The sequence below is a fragment of the Cherax quadricarinatus genome, unplaced genomic scaffold (genome assembly GCF_038502225.1).
Source record: "Cherax quadricarinatus isolate ZL_2023a unplaced genomic scaffold, ASM3850222v1 Contig2686, whole genome shotgun sequence".
Classification (NCBI taxonomy): Eukaryota; Metazoa; Arthropoda; class Malacostraca; order Decapoda; family Parastacidae; genus Cherax; species Cherax quadricarinatus.
The window spans coordinates 25,024-41,836 of record NW_027197712.1 but is presented as its reverse complement, the minus strand read 5'-3'; the positions used below and the strand labels follow the sequence as shown (position 1 = coordinate 41,836).

The 16,813-nt window shown below is 39.0% G+C and overlaps 1 protein-coding gene across 1 annotated transcript in view; it reads right to left on the bottom strand.

Moving 5' to 3' along the window:
• LOC128687345 (Fanconi anemia group J protein homolog) overlaps positions 1 to 16,813 on the bottom strand; it is a 50,599-nt gene that overhangs the window by 9,617 nt on the left and 24,169 nt on the right. The window contains exons 6-7 of the mRNA XM_070081423.1: positions 6,912 to 7,036; positions 21 to 266 (exon numbers count right to left, since the gene is read on the bottom strand). Coding sequence (XP_069937524.1) covers positions 21 to 266; positions 6,912 to 7,036 — 371 coding nt within the window. The remainder of the gene's footprint in view (positions 1 to 20; positions 267 to 6,911; positions 7,037 to 16,813) is intronic.

Below are 16,813 nucleotides of genomic sequence, written 5' to 3'. Positions count from 1 at the left end.
ATAAATAATAAATTACTAACCTTTCTGGCTGCCTTGGGGGCTGCTTAATCATGCCCTCTGCAAATTTATGAAGATCAGATAGGGCAAATGAAAAATTCTGGTGATGGACTATCTTATTCCTCACCCACTTGGACAATCCACGAGTATATCTGTTTTGTTGCAATCCACTGGCTAAGCTGCCTTGTTGGTATCTTTCATCAACCAATATGAGTGCACCCCAGTCATAACGATGCCGAATGCATCGTCCCAGTGCTTGATTAATTGCTCTGAAACAGAAAGAATATTCAGAACACTGCTAGATGCTAAATATCAATAACTCTCAATAGTACAGGTCAGCCATCACTAATCCAGCATCATTGGGACCTGTAGGGTGCCGGATTAGTGACCCTGCCAGATTACAGTGGTTAGGTTAGAATACACTTAACCCAATGGCGATATTTACGCATTGGCGACTTCACCCAATTTACACCCTATTTTTGGCCCATTCCATTGTTCCAGTCTATCAACCTAATAGCTATTTTGCTAGTATTCCTCCTGTAGTGCTGTTTAAATTCAGCAAGGTTTATACAAGTGCTGCACTGAACCTTTGCCTCAGTGCAACTGTTGCACAATTACTCTTTTCCTCAATGCAACTGTTGCACAATTACTCTTGCTTACCATTTGGAATTTTTATTCACACAAAAAACAGAAGATTTACTGTTATGCAGACTACTGCATTATTGTAATAATTGTATAAATAATGTCAACCCATTCGTGACTGAGTATTAGACCAGCCAGCTGGACATGTATTTGTTTACTCTTGAACATCAGCAAAGAATTGAACATTTCTGCTACTTTGAGCTCAATTTCAAGGTACTTGCTTCCGGTTTGTTATACAAAATGGCCAGGTGGTTTATCATGAGTTTAAACCCATTGACTACACGATGGTCTTTAAGGAACCCAATGGAAATAAGTAATTTTTTACTTTCTTGGGTACTGTATATGTGTATACCTAAATAAACTTACTTCTATTCTGTCGACTGAGTACGAGAAACTGCCCATTCACCTATTTCAACTACCCAAAAATGTGGTCAGAAATTGGCAATTTGCCCAATTTCATACAACTTTCAAAAGATGCCAATTTCAAAATAGGGTCCAGAATAAACAATGCAGACATTCCTGGCACTAAAATAACATTTTCACTGTTCATTACTCAAGTCTCCAGGCCCCTCTTATATTACTCTTGCTTACCATTTGGAATTTTTATTTACACAAAAAATAGAAGACTTACTGTTATACAGACTACTGCATTATTGTAATAATTGTATAAATAATGTCAACCCATTTGTGACTGAGTATTAGACCAGCCAGCTGGACATGTACGTATTTGTTTGCTCTTGAACATCAGCAAAGAATTGAACATTTCCACTACTTTGAGCTCAATTTCAAGGTACTTTTCATCGTGAAACCAATCAAAATCATTTATATCAGTTTTATAACTGTAGTGTAAGCATGCCTCTGGCAAGACAGTGATGGAATGAATAATGATGAAAGTTTTTCTTTTTTGGGCCAGCCTGCCTTGGTGGGAATCGGCCGATGTGTTAAGCCCAACAAACAACAGTTACATAGCTTATTATACATAGCAGCATATGTGTAGAAAACCTAGGATAACTCAAAAAAGTCAAAGTGACTTATTTCCATTGGAGTCCTTTTATTGGGTTCTTTTATGTTGTCTGTGAAATTCATTGCATTCCTTTCGTTATTAATGCTGTTAAGATAGAAATACGTATATAACTTACTTCTGAGATAGTCAACAAACGAGTGTATATCACTACTACACTACACTACGTTTTCTCTTAATATAAGCCCCCAAGACAGGGATAGAAGGATGGTACTTTTATCCCATATTTATTTATTAACACACTGGCCGATTCCCACCAAGGCAGGGTGGCCCAGAAAAGAAAAACTTTCACCATCATTCACTCCATCACTGTCTTGCCAGAAGGGTGCTTTACACTACAGTTTTTAAACGGCAACATTAACACCCCTCCTTCAGAGTGCAGGCACTGTACTTCCCATCTCCAGGACTCAAGTCCGGCCTGCCGGTTTCCCTGAATCCCTTCATAAATGTTACTTTGCTCACACTCCAACAGCACGTCAAGTATTAAAAACCATTTGTCTCCATTCACTCCTATCAAACACGCGCACGCATGCCCCATATCCTCTATTACGTATTATTATTACTAGTGGTAACTTTATACCTCTGCTGGACGACTCAGTATTATGCCAAACATTATCCATTCTGGAGTATTTACCATGTTTTTATGTTATTTATATTGTTTATTATGTCATATTAGATCAATTGTGATAGGTAAATAAGCCATATTCCCCCACATCACGAGAGTCAAGAGCTCACAGCAACAGACAGTGGCTTAAAAGCCACCTTAACTTCTTTGGACAACGTATGGTGTAGGCACACAATGAGAAGCATTTCTTTTATTCGTTGGAAACATAGCTAGGGCTAAAAGTGAGCAGGTTGTAACAATAAATGGAGAAAAAGAAATTGAAATAACTTATGCAGCAAGGAGCACCACCAAACAGAAGCAGCAGGTTGGTGTGGCGACCCAAGAAATTTGAAATTATGCTACTCAAAATTAGTGCCGGATTACTGATTGCTGGATTAGTGATGGCTGACCTGTATTACATATACTGAACTTAAGATACCATAATTAGTTTACCAATTACGTATGTAGTGTCTAATCTACTAATGATTTTGTTGTCATTTTTAACAAAATTGCCACATATCTATCTAGACACTAATTATGACCTACATGTCTCAAGTGCAAACAAATATACAGTGGACCCCCGCCTTACGAACGCATCGCGTTACGTTAAATCCGCCATATGAAGCATTTGAACGCAAAACTTTGCCTCGCCTCACGATAAAAAACTCGCCTTACGTGATTTGTTCGGGACGTGTCCCACGTGTGGCCTCAGCTGCCCAGTGGGTGCCAGTGTTTACAAGCCAGCCAGTGAGGTCGCATTTAAGCACACATTCGGTACATTTCATATTATCACAGTGTTTTTAGTGCTTGTAACTGCAAAATAAGTCACCATGGGCCCCAAGAAAGCTTCTAGTGCCAACCCTGTGGTAAAAAGGGTGAAAATTAATATGGAAATGAAGAAAGAGATAATTGCTAAGTACGAAAGTGGAGCACATGTCTCGGAGCTGGCCAGGTTGTATACCAAACCCCAATCAACCATCACTACTATCTTGGCCAACAAAACGGCAATCAAGGAAGCTGTTCTTGCAAAAGGTGCAAGTTTGTTTTCGAAACAGAGATCGCAAGTGACAGAAGATGTTGAGAGACTGTTATTGGTGTGGATAAACGAAAAACAGATAGCAGGAGATAGCATCTCTCAAGCGATCATATGTGAAAAGGCTAGGAAGCTGCATGACGATTGTGAGTGAATTTAAGGCCAGCAAAGGTTGGCTTGAGAGATTTAAGAATCGTAGTGGCATACGTAGTGTGATAAGGCATGGTGAGACTGCCAGTTTGGACCAAAAAGCGGCTGAAAAATATGTGAAGGAATTCAAGTACATAGACAGTGAAGAATTGAAACCTGAACAAGTGTTTAATTGCGACGAAACAGGCCTGTTTTGGAAGAAAATGCCAAGCAGGACCTACATTACTCAGGAGGAAAAGGCACTCCCAGGACATAAGCCTATGAAAGACAGGCTTACTCTTTTGATGTGTGCTAATGCTAGTGGTGATTGCAAAGTGAAGCCTTTATTGGTGTATCACTCTGAAACTCCCACAGCGTTCAGGCAAAACAATGTCCTCAAGGCTAATTTGTGTGTGCTGTGGAGGGCAAACAGTAAAGCATGGGTCACTAAGGACTTTTTCTATGACTGGTTACACCATGCATTTGCCTCCACTGTGAAAAATTACCTAATGGAAAAGAAATTGGACCTTAAGTGCCTCCTGGTATTAGACAATGGTCCTGGTCATCCTTCAGACTTAGCAGAGCGACTTTCTGGGGACATGAGCTTCATTAAGGTCAAGTTTTTGGCTCCTAATACCACTCCTCTCCTGCAGCCCATGGACCAGCAGGTCATTTCAAACTTCAAAAAACTCTACACAAAAGCTATGTTTCAAAAGTGCTTTGAAGTGACCTCAGACACTTGACTGACTCTAAGAGAGTTTTGGAAAGACCACTTTAGTATCCTCAGTTGTGTAAACCTTATAGGTAAGGCTTGAGAGGGAGTGACTAAGAGGACCTTGAACTCTGCTTGAAAGAATCTGTGGCCACAATATGTATAAGAAAGGGATTTTGAAGGGTTTGGGGCTAACCCTGAGAAGTGTATGCCAGTTGTGGAATCCATTGTGGCATTGGGGAAGTCCTTGGGGTTGGAGGTTAGTGGGAAGGATGTGGAAGAGTTGGTGGAGGAGGAGGACAATGAAGAACTAACCACTGATGAGCTGCAAGATCATCTCAACAGCAAGAGGCCAGATCTGAGGAAAGTGCTTCAGAGGAGGGGAGAGAGAAACTGAGGAAGTTGCCTACTTCAAAGATTAAGGAAATGTGTGCAAAGTGGGTTGAGCTGCAAACCTTTACGGATAAAAATCACCCTGACACAGCTACTGCAAGCTGTGTTGGCAACCTATACAATGACAATGTTATGGCCCATTTTAGGAAAGTCTTAAAGGAACGGGAGGTACAGAGCTCTATGGACAGATTTGTTGTGCGACAGAGGTCCAGTGACTCTCAAGCTGGTCCTAGTGGTATTAGAAGAAGGGAAGTAACCCCGGAAAAGGACTTGCTACCTCAAGTCCTAATGGAAGGGGATTCCCCTTCTAAACAATAACTTCCACACTCTTCCCTCCTCCCATCCCATCAATCATCACCAGATCTTCAATAAAGGTTAGTGTCATGTATTCTATTCTTAGTAGAGTAGTAATTGTGCATGTCTTCAGTTTGTGTGTATTAAAATTAATATTTCATGTGGTAAAATTTTTTTTTTTCATACTTTGGGGTGTCAGGAACAGATTAATTTGATTTCCATTATTTCTTATGGGGAAAATTAATTCAGCTAACGATAATTTCGGCTTACGATGAGCTCTCAGGAACGGATTAATATTGTAAGGCGGGAGTCCACTGTACTTAACAATCTGTGTATAGATACAAATAGGATTTGAATGTCACTAAAACCAGGTTCATTAGAAGTTAAATATGGGTAATTATTCCTGGAATTTAAATAATCTTGTAATACACTTCAAATTTGCTATGACTGTCAACAGTTCTCACCTTAGCATTTCAACTACTTTCAATTGTTAAAGACTTCTGAAAAATTGCATGAAATTTACAATATAAATTGCATATCATGGTCTGCCTATTTTACAAAATAGAATTATTTTGGTGTGATTTTTAAGTAATTTTGAAAATCCGGTCAAAAAATAGATCAAATGGAGTGATTTTTTTTTGGTAATGTTATTTTTCATAATTTTTAGTTATTTTGCTTAGCCTTTTTCATTATTTTTCATAATTTTTAGTTATTTTTCATAAAGAAGTCTTAATGAAAATATTAGCTTCCTCTCTTAGGTATTACTGGGAAATGAGAGAATCGTATGATGCTAAAATGATCTGATTTTACATTTTCAAGCGTATATTCTGAATCAGCATAGAAAATATTACCCCTGGTGTGATTTTAAGTAATTTTGAAAATCTGGCTGAAAATGGCAAAAAATGCTGAACTACAGTCCAGAGATTTTTTGGGGTGAAAAAACTTCTCTCAAAATGGAAAATGATAATGATGACACTGATTGTTGGATTAATTGCTCTTCACAAATATGAAAAAATCCTGTATATACACCTTTCATGGAAGGTTACGAGTTTTTATAAGACAAGTGTGCTGTAAAAGGCACCTCAGACAAGGATGACTCAGACGAGAGAAAACATCCTTGTATCATGCTAGAACGGTCTCTTTTTGTCTTTTCAAGTGCATCAAAAATAATTCAAATGGAGTGATTTTGTTTGGTAATGTTTAGTTATTTCTGGTTATTTTTCCTAATAGTGTTTATTCTGAATCAGTATCGAAAATAATACCCCTTGTGTGATTTTAAGTAATTTTAGAAATCTGGCCGAAAATGGCGAAAAATGTTCAAGGGATTTTTTGGGACAAAAAATTCCTCTCTCAAAATGGAAAATGGTCATGATGACACACAAAAAAAATCCTGTGTATACAGCTTTCATGTAAGGTTATGAGAGCTTTTATAAGTGTGCCATAAAAGGTGTGGGGGGTGGGGTGGTAAAGTGTTTGTGTGCAAGTATGCATGAGCGTGTTAAGATAGGAGTGGAGACAAGTTTTCATGACTTGAAGTGTTGTTGGAGTGCGAACACAGTAACACTCCTGAAGGTAACACTCAGGAAAAGTGGTTAGCCAACTCGAGTCCTGGAGGTGGGAAGTACAGTGCCTCATTCTGAAGGAGGGGTGGAGATAAGCTGCAGTTTTTTAACTTAGTTCTGGTATGCCTCTGGCAAGAGAGTGATGGAATTAGTGATAATAAAAGTGTTTCTTCTTTTTTTGGTCACCTTGCCTCGGTCAGAGGCGGCCGATGTGTTAATAAAAAAATAACTAGTACAGTGGACCCCCGGTTAACGATATTTTTTCACTCCAGGAGTATGTTCAGGTGCCAGTACTGACCGAATTTGTTCCCATAAGGAATATTGTGAAGTAGATTAGTCCATTTCAGACCCCCAAACATACACGTACAAACGCACTTACATAAATACACTTACATAATTGGTCGCATTCGGAGGTGATCGTTATGCGGGGGTCCACTGTACTGGCAAATAAAATTTTTTGAGAATGTTTAATGCTTCTCTGCATATCAAGTTTCTTTTCGACATAATAGCATGAATAAACCTACCGATATGCTTGAATTTCATACCAGTCTCCACCAGACAGAAGGCCACGTGTTCGGCAGTGTTCATTATTGTACTGACGTTTTGCATCAACTTGAATATCCTTTATACTTGGAAATGGTATACCAACCTGTAATACACAAGATAAGAGCAAGACAAATAAATAAAAACTTTAGATATTAAATTTTCAAAGAATTACAGAGCATCTATATATTTTCCAAAAGTTAAAGGTAAGTAAACTTGGTAAGGAATTTGTCATTATGTGTAATCCTTTCCTATAATCAAAACAGCTTAAAAAAATAATGATATAAAGAGTACAGAAAAGCTGATTAAACTTGTAAAATCAGCCTGTCAACAGGTATGCCTTGCCCAGGACCAGGCTACAAGGATGATGACCCCTGAAGTCATCATCCAGTAACCTTCAGATACACGAGGGTGCCCAAGTTATTAAGACATTGATAAAATATATTTTTCATGTTAAAGATACTGAATGACATGCACAGGTTTAGCAGGGTTAATATTTTGTGAAGGGATTCAGGGAAACCAGTTAGCCGTACTCGAGTCTTGGAAATAGGAAGTACAATGCCTGCACTTTAAAGGAGGGATTTGGGATATTGGCAGTTTGGAGGTTGACTTTTAAATTGTCATACCTGAGCGCCTCTGCAAAGACAGTGATTATGTATGAGTGAGGTGAAAGTGTTGAATGATGATGAAAATATTTTCTTTTTGGGGATTTTCTTTCTTTTTGGGTCACCCTGGCTCAGTGGGAGATGACTGACGTGTTAAAAAAAAAAAAAACCAGCATTACAGAATAATCCACTCTTGAGGAAGATGTTAGACTGAAATAGGTTATCCAAGGTTAAGTCACATAATGTACTTTTTATGCCCATAATGTGTGTGCTGTCAAGACCATTGTAAAAAAAAATGTAGAACATGTACCCAAAACCTTTGATATACCTTTGAAGAGTTTCGAGAGTTTATCTACTCTCTGAGCCCAGCCATGGGCCAGGCTCGTCTGGTGCTTGCCTGGTCAACCAGGTTGTTGCTGTTTGAGGCCTGCTGCCCCCACATATCCATCACAGCTTGGTTGATCTGGCACCTAGTCAAGATACTTGTACAGTTTCCTCTTGAAGGCTTCTACACTGGTTCCAGCCGTGTTTCTGATGTCTTCTGGTAAGATGTTGAATAGTCTGGGACCCTGGATGTTGATACAGTGTTCCCTTATTGTCCCCACCGCACCCCTGCTCTTCACTGGGTTTATTTTACACTTCCTCCCATATCTCTCACTCCAGTATGTTGTTATATACCTTCCAGGTATATATTATCATGTACCTCTCTCTCCTCCACTCCAATGAATACATGTTCAAGACTTGCAGGCGTTCCCAGTAATTTAGGTGCCGAATGGGGCAGTCAGCACTGAGCAATATTCTAAGTGAGAGAGCACTAGCGATTTGAAGAGTGTCACCATTGGCATTATTTCCCTTGTTTTGAAAGTTCTTAATACCCACCCCGTCATCTTCCTGGCTGTTGTGATCTTTGTCTTGTTATGGTCTTTAAAAGAAAGGTTCGCTGACATAATTATTCCTAGGTCTTTTACGTGTTCCTTACGTTCTATTTGGTGACCCTCTTGGGTTTTGTATATAGTGCTCCTTTTGAGTTCTTCATTCTTTCCATACCTAAGCAGTTGGAACTTATCACCATTGAACATCATGTTGTTCCCCACTGCCCACTGGAAAACCCTGTTTATGTCTTCCTGCACTTTTTCGGTGTCCTCTATCATACTGACTTTCATGCTTATTTTAGTGTCATCTGCAAATGATGATACAAAAGTGTGCTGAGTGTTTTTGTCTATGTCTGCTATGAAGATGAGAAACAGCAGAGGTGCCAGGACAGTGCCTTGGGGCACTGAGTTTTTGACCTCGCTGATGCTGGATCTTGCCCTGTTCACTACTACTTTTTGTGTTCTGTGTGTTAGGTAACCGAAAATCCATCTGCCTATCTTCCCCGTAATGCCCATGGCCTTCATTTTGTGCGCTATCACTCCATGATCTCATTTGTCAAACGCCTTTGCAAAATACGTGTAAATCACATCTGCATTTTGGTTGTCTTCCAGTGCCTCCGTAATTCTGTCATAATGGTTCAGCAGCTGTGACAGACATGATCGTCCTGCTCTAAAACCATGCTGGTTCGGGTTATATTGGTTGTGCTGGTCCATGAAATTTGTATTCTGCCGTCTCATCTCATCACTCTTTCAAAGATTTTTATGATGTGAGAGGTTAGGGCTACTGGTCTGTAATTTTTAGCTAGTGCTCTACTACCTCCCTTATGCAAAGGAGCTATGTCTGCACTCTTTAAGGCCTCTGGTATTTCACCTAGATCTAAGCTCTTTCTCCAAAGAATACTGACCGCTCGTGCTAGTGGTACTTTGTACTTCTTTATAAATAGAGCATTCCATGAATCTGGTCCAGGTGCTGAGTGAGTGGGCATGTTTTCCATTTCTTTTTCAATATCTATGGGATTTGTACTGTCAGTTAGTTGGTCTGTGCGGCCTTCTTCTGGAGTGAAAAATATTTCTGCATTTTATAACCTTAGAGAAAGCCAAGCTCTTAACCTTTCACTGTCCAGGCCCCCAATCTGAAACTTGTCCACAGTGTCAAAGAATTTATAAAAAAAAAATTTGTCATTTTTTTCTTATGAAATGGTACAGAATCTTTTTCCTAAGGTAATAAAACAAAAGGTACAAAATTTAATGGAAACTGATGCAATCACACTTTCGTGAATTTTGTTAGTGTCAGCAATATTTACGCATCAGCAATTTTTGCCCACTTTGAGTCCTATTTTAGGCCAATTACAATGTTTCAGCCAACCAAATTCTTAGCTATTTCACTAGTATGTCTTCCATTTCATCAATTGAGCACAAGAAATTGCCGAATCAACGACCCAATAAAGTGATAAAAAATTGATAATTTGGCCAATTTCACACAAATTTCAATATACATGTATTCTAATTTCAAAATAGGCTCCAGAATAAAATAAAACAATGCGGGCATTCTTTTTTTTTTTTTTTTATTATCACACTGGCCGATTCCCACCAAGGCAGGGTGGCCCGAAAAAGAAAAACTTTCACCATCATTCACTCAATCACTGTCTTGCCAGAAGGGTGCTTTACACTACAGTTTTTAAACTGCAACATTAACACCCCTCCTTCAGAGTGCAGGCACTGTACTTCCCATCTCCAGGACTCAAATAGTATGTGTGGGTGGGGTGGCCTGGTAAGGTAGCCTGGCTATTACCATACATACCACACTTGATTTCTTACAATAAATACTACTTGTCTCACCCTAGATTAAGACTATAAATATTTTAAGGTAAGTAATGAGTGCACTATGTGTGTATTGTACTTTTTTATTGTTTTTTGATGCCTGGTTCTATTGCTAACTTAATATATGTTAGTGTAAACTTGTTATCTAGTGCTTGTATGCATTTATAAGTGGAAAAAAAGGGTGTTCCACTTTACGGCGGTTTCCACTTTACGGCGGTAGCCTGGAACCTAACCTGCCATATAAGTGGGGCCCTCCTGTATTCTAATTTCAAAATAGGCTCCAGAATAAAATAAAACAATGCGGGCATTCTTTTTTTTTTTATTATTATTATCACACTGGCCGATTCCCACCAAGGCAGGGTGGTTCGAAAAAGAAAAACTCACCATCATTCACTCAATCACTGTCTTGCCAGAAGGGTGCTTTACACTACAGTTTTTAAACTGCAACATTAACACCCCTCCTTCAGAGTGCAGGCACTGTACTTCCCATCTCCAGGACTCAAGTCCGGCCTGCCGGTTTCCCTGAACCCCTTCATAAATGTTACTTTGCTCACACTCCAACAGCACGTCAAGTATTAAAAACCATTCGTCTCCATTCAATCCTATCAAACACGCTCACGCATGCCTACTGGAAGTCCAAGCCCCTCGCACACAAAACCTCCTTTACCCCCTCCAACCTTTCCTAGGCCGACCCCTATCCCGCCTTCCTTCCACTACAGACTAATGCATTCTTGAAGTTATTCTGTTTCGCTCCATTCTCTCCACATGTCCGAACCACCTCAACAACCCTTCCTCAGCCCTCTGGACAACAGTTTTGGTAATCCCGCACCTCCTCCTAACTTCCAAACTGCGAATTCTCTGCATTATATTCACACCACACATTGCCCTCAGACATGACATCTCCACTGCCTCCAGCCTTCTCCTCGCTGCAACATTCATCACCCATGCTTCACACCCATATCAGAGCGTTGGTAAAACTATACTCTCATACATTCCCCTCTTTGCCTCCAAGGACAAAGTTCTTTGTCTCCACAGACTCCTAAGTGCACCACTCACCCTTTTCCCCTCATCAATTCTATGATTCACCTCATCTTTCATAGACCCATCCGCTGACACGTCCACTCCCAAGTATCTGAATACATTCACCTCCTCCATACTCTCTCCCTCCAATCTGATATCCAGTCTTTCATCACCTAATCTTTTTGTTATCCTCATAACCTTACTCTTTCCTGTATTCACTTTCAATTTTCTTCTTTTGCACACCCTACCAAATTCATCCACCAATCTCTGCAACTTCTCTTCAGAATCTCCCAAGAGCACAGTGTCATCAGCAAAGAGCAACTGTGACAACTCCCACTTTATGTGTGATTCTTTATCTTTTAACTCCACGCCTCTTGCCAAGACCCTCGCATTTACTTCTCTTACAACCCCATCTATAAATATATTAAACAACCACGGTGACATCACACATCCTTGTCTAAGGCTTACTTTTACTGGGAAATAATTTCCCTCTTTCCTACATACTCTAACTTGAGCCTCACTATCCTCGTAAAAACTCTTCACTGCTTTCAGTAAACTACCTCCTACATCATACACCTGCAACATCTGCCACATTGCCCCCCTATCCACCCTGTCATACGCCTTTTCCAAATCCATAAATGCCACAAAGACCTCTTTAGCCTTATCTAAATACTGTTCACTTATATGTTTCACTGTAAACACCTGGTCCACACACCCCCTACCTTTCCTAAAGCCTCCTTGTTCATCTGCTATCCTATTCTCCGTCTTATTCTTAATTCTTTCAATAATAACTCTACCATACACTTTGCCAGGTATACTCAACAGACTTATCCCCCTATAATTTTTGCACTCTCTTTTATCCCCTTTGCCTTTATACAAAGGAACTATGCATGCTCTCTGCCAATCCCTAGGTACCTTACCCTCTTCCATACATTTATTAAATAATTGCACCAACCACTCCAAAACTATATCCCCATCTGCTTTTAACATTTCTATCTTTATCCCATCAATCCTGGCTGCCTTACCCCCTTTCATTTTACCTACTGCCTCACGAACTTCCCCCACACTCACAACTGGCTCTTCCTCACTCCTACAAGATGTTGTTCCTCCTTGCCCTATACACGAAATCACAGCTTCCCTGTCTTCATCAACATTTAACAATTCCTCAAAATATTCCCTCCATCTTCCCAATACCTCTAACTCTCCATTTAATAACTCTCCTCTCCTATTTTTAACTGACAAATCCATTTGTTCTCTAGGCTTTCTTAACTTATTAATCTCACTCCAAAACTTTTTCTTATTTTCAACAAAATTTGTTGATAACATCTCACCCACTCTCTCATTTGCTCTCTTTTTACATTGCTTCACCACTCTCTTAACCTCTCTCTTTTTCTCCATATACTCTTCCCTCCTTGCATCACTTCTACTTTGTAAAAACTTTTCATATGCTAACTTTTTCTCCCTTACTACTCTCTTCACATCATCATTCCACCAATCACTCCTCTTCCCTCCCGCACCCACTTTCCTGTAACCACAAACTTCTGCTGAACACTCTAACACTACATTTTTAAACATACCCCATACCTCTTCGACCCCATTGCCTATGCTCTCATTAGCCCATCTATCCTCCAATAGCTGTTTATATCTTACCCTAACTGCCTCCTCTTTTAGTTTATAAACCTTCACCTCTCTCTTCCCTGATGCTTCTATTCTCCTTGTATCCCATCTACCTTTTACTCTCAGTGTAGCTACAACTAGAAAGTGATCTGATATATCTGTGGCCCCTCTATAAACATGTACATCCTGAAGTCTACTCAACAGTCTTTTATCTACCAATACATAATCCAACAAACTACTGTCATTTCGCCCTACATCATATCTTGTATACTTATTTATCCTCTTTTTCTTAAAATATGTATTACCTATAACTAAACCCCTTTCTATACAAAGTTCAATCAAAGGGCTCCCATTATCATTTACACCTGGCACCCCAAACTTACCTACCACACCCTCTCTAAAAGTTTCTCCTACTTTAGCATTCAGGTCCCCTACCACAATTACTCTCTCACTTGGTTCAAAGGCTCCTATTCATTCACTTAACATCTCCCAAAATCTCTCTCTCTCCTCTGCATTCCTCTCTTCTCCAGGTGCATACACGCTTATTATGACCCACTTCTCGCATCCAACCTTTACTTTATTCCACATAATTCTTGAATTTACACATTCATATTCTCTTTTCTCCTTCCATAACTGATCATTCAACATTACTGCTACCCCTTCCTTTGCTCTAACTCTCTCAGATACTCCAGATTTAATCCCATTCCTACCATTCCTGGTACCAAAATAACAGTTCCTGTTCATTATTTTTTTTTTTTTTAACAAGTTGGCTGTCTCCCACTGAGGCAGGGTGACCCAAAAAGAAAGAAAATCCCCAAAAAGAAAATACTTTCATCATCATTCAACACTTTTACCTGACTCATACATAATCACTGTTTTTGCAGAGGTGCCCAGAACACAACAGTTTAGAAGCATATACGTATACACAACATATACGATACACAGCATATATGATACACAACATATCCCTGCAAACTGCTAATATCCCAAACCCATATAACTAATGAATTCTATTTTGTTTTTTTTTATTTACACATTTTTATTCAAACAAAAAAACAGTTTAAACTGTTAGGTAATATTGCAATAATTGTATAAATAATATCAATGAATTCATGAACAAATATTAGACTCACCAGCTGGACATGTATTGGACAAGTGACATGATTTGTTTCCTCTTGAATATCAGAAAAATCAAACATTTCTGCTACTCTGAGCTCAATTTCAAGCTATTTTCAGTCCTAAAACCAATCGAAATCATCTCTATTTCTGTAATATATCTTCCATTCTATCAAATGAGACCAAGAAACCAAGAATACAACTACAAAGTTACATGAAAATACATAGCAAAGTTGCTTTTTTAAATAAAAAACTCGCAATTTTGTTCTCATTATGCACTGCGTGCTGCAGGATTTTTTTTATGGTACATACCACATTGACCCATTCTCTCATATCTAGGCTCACAGCCTAGAGAGGAGAAAATAGGTTGATGAGCTCAGCTCATCACGTAGTAGTAGTAGTACGTCAAAGCCAGTGAACTCTAAAGGCATAGTCCTATGGCACAGTCACTGAAGTGGTTAAGGAAATTGAATGTTTGACACAGTTACCAGGTACTGCACAAAAAAAATGGGTACACACTCCTTCCAGAGACAATGGATATTGCAAATAAAATGCCTGAGGGTATTACTTCTTTTAAAAACACTGACTTTCACTCTTATTCTTCTTAGCACTTCAAGTAATACTAATATACTACCTTTTTATGTTATAGTTATTATCCAGCCTCAAAATCTACTAGCAAACAGCTTGGCTTTTGCTTAGCATATTCCTGTACATTATATCTAATCTATTAACCCTTTTGGTGTTGGTCCCGTTGTACTATGACTCTGAAGCCAGGGTCGGTCCTGTTGTACTACACCATTAGCTCAGCTCACTCAGATAAGCTGTGAGTAGTAAATTTGGGCCTAGATATGAGAGAATTGGTCTATGGGGTAAGTGTGCAACATGTAAAAAAATCCTGCAGCACACAGTGCACAAGAAAAAAACTGTAACCGTGTTTTTGGTTTAAAACAGCAACTTTGCGGTGTATTTTTGTATGGTTTTTATGGCTCTATTCTTGGTTTCTTGGTCTCATTTGATAGAATGGAATTTTTTTTTTTTCAACGAACGGACCGTACCCCACCAAGGCAGGGTGGCCCAAAAAGAAAAATTAAAGTTTCTCTTTTTAAATTTAGTAATTTATACAAGAGAAGGGGTTACTAGCCCCTTGCCCTTGGCATTTTAGTCGCCTCTTACAACACGCATGGCTTACGGAGGAAGAATTCTGTTCCACCTCCCCATGGAGATAAGAGGAAATAAACAAGAACAAGAACTAGAAAGAAAATAGAAGAAAACCCAGAGGGGTGTGTATATATATGCTTGTACATGTATGTGTAGTGTGACCTAAGTGTAAGTAGAAGTAGCAAGACGTACCTGAAATCTTGCATGTTTATGAGACAGAAAAAAGGACACCAAAATCCTACCATCATGTAAAACAATTACAGGCTTTCATTTTACACTCACTTGGTAGGATGGTAGTACCTCCCTGGGCAGTTGCTATCTACCAACCTACTACCTAGGAATGGAAAATATATTACAGAAATAGACATGATTTTAAACAGTTTCAGGATTGAAAGTAGCTTGAAATTGAGTTCAAATTAGCAGAAATGTTTGATTTTTGCTGATAATCCAGGGTACACAGATGACATCACTTGTCCAATATGCGTCCAAATGGCCAGTCTAATACGCATTTAGGAATGCAACGACATTATTTATACAATTCTTGCAATAATGCAGTAGTCTGCATAACAGTAAATCTTTTATTTTTTGTGTGCATAAAAATTCAAAATGGAAAGCAAGCATAACATAAGAAGGGCCTCGGGACATGACTAAGGAACAGAGGAAATGTTTTTTAGTGCCAAGAATGTTTATTTTTAATCTGATTTTTTTAAATTTTGTGTGAAATTGGCCAAATTACAGATTTATCACTTCAATGGGTAGTTGAAATAGGTAAATGGGCATTTTCTTGTACTCAATTGACAGAAGGAATACTAGTGAAATAGCTATGAGATTGGTAGACTGGAACAATGGAACTGGCCAAAAATAGGTTGCAAAGTGGGCGAAATCACTGATGCGTGAATATCGCCAAGACCATTACCTTTGCAAGAGCGTAATTTCGTAAGTTTTCAATCAAATTTCGTACTTTTGGTTTACCTTCAGGAAGAGATTCTCTATCATTTCACAAAATAATTTTTTTTCTTTTGAAAATTCTTCGACCCTGAGAATTTTGAGATCAGGGGTCTCGACCCTGAAAGGGTTAAATTATTAAAGAAAAATATGGATGAGTAAACTGCATGTATTTAGATTTTAAGATATCATTTGATAGTTCCAAACAGAAGACTAATTTTGAAACTAAAAACAGGAAGAATAAAATGCAGACTAATACTGAGGATTATAGATCATTATCTTTGATAGGAGGGACAGGGGGGTTAATTCTAGGAAAGATTAGAGGGAGGGGGTAAAGGTAGTTTTGTATGCATGGGGCTTGGACACCAAACAGGCATATGCAAGTGTTAGATAGGAGTGGAGGCAGGTAGTTTTTATGATGATGCGCTTTTGGAGTGTGAGCAAGGTACCATTGATGAAGGAATTCAGGGAAACCAGTTAGCTGGACTTGAGTCCTAGAGATGGTAAGTACAGTGCCTGTACTCTGAAGGAGGCATGGGGAAACTGCAGGGTGGAGTGGTATCTGAGCTATTATGCTGGTGCACCTCTAGCCAGACAGTGATGGAGTGAGTGATAGTGAAAGCGTTTTTTCTTTTTTTTGTCACCCTACCTTAGGTAAGGGTCACACAGCAAATGGAAAATGTGAGGTAATCAGGTTTCATCCTCCCCCCCAAAAAATTACAGCTCCAA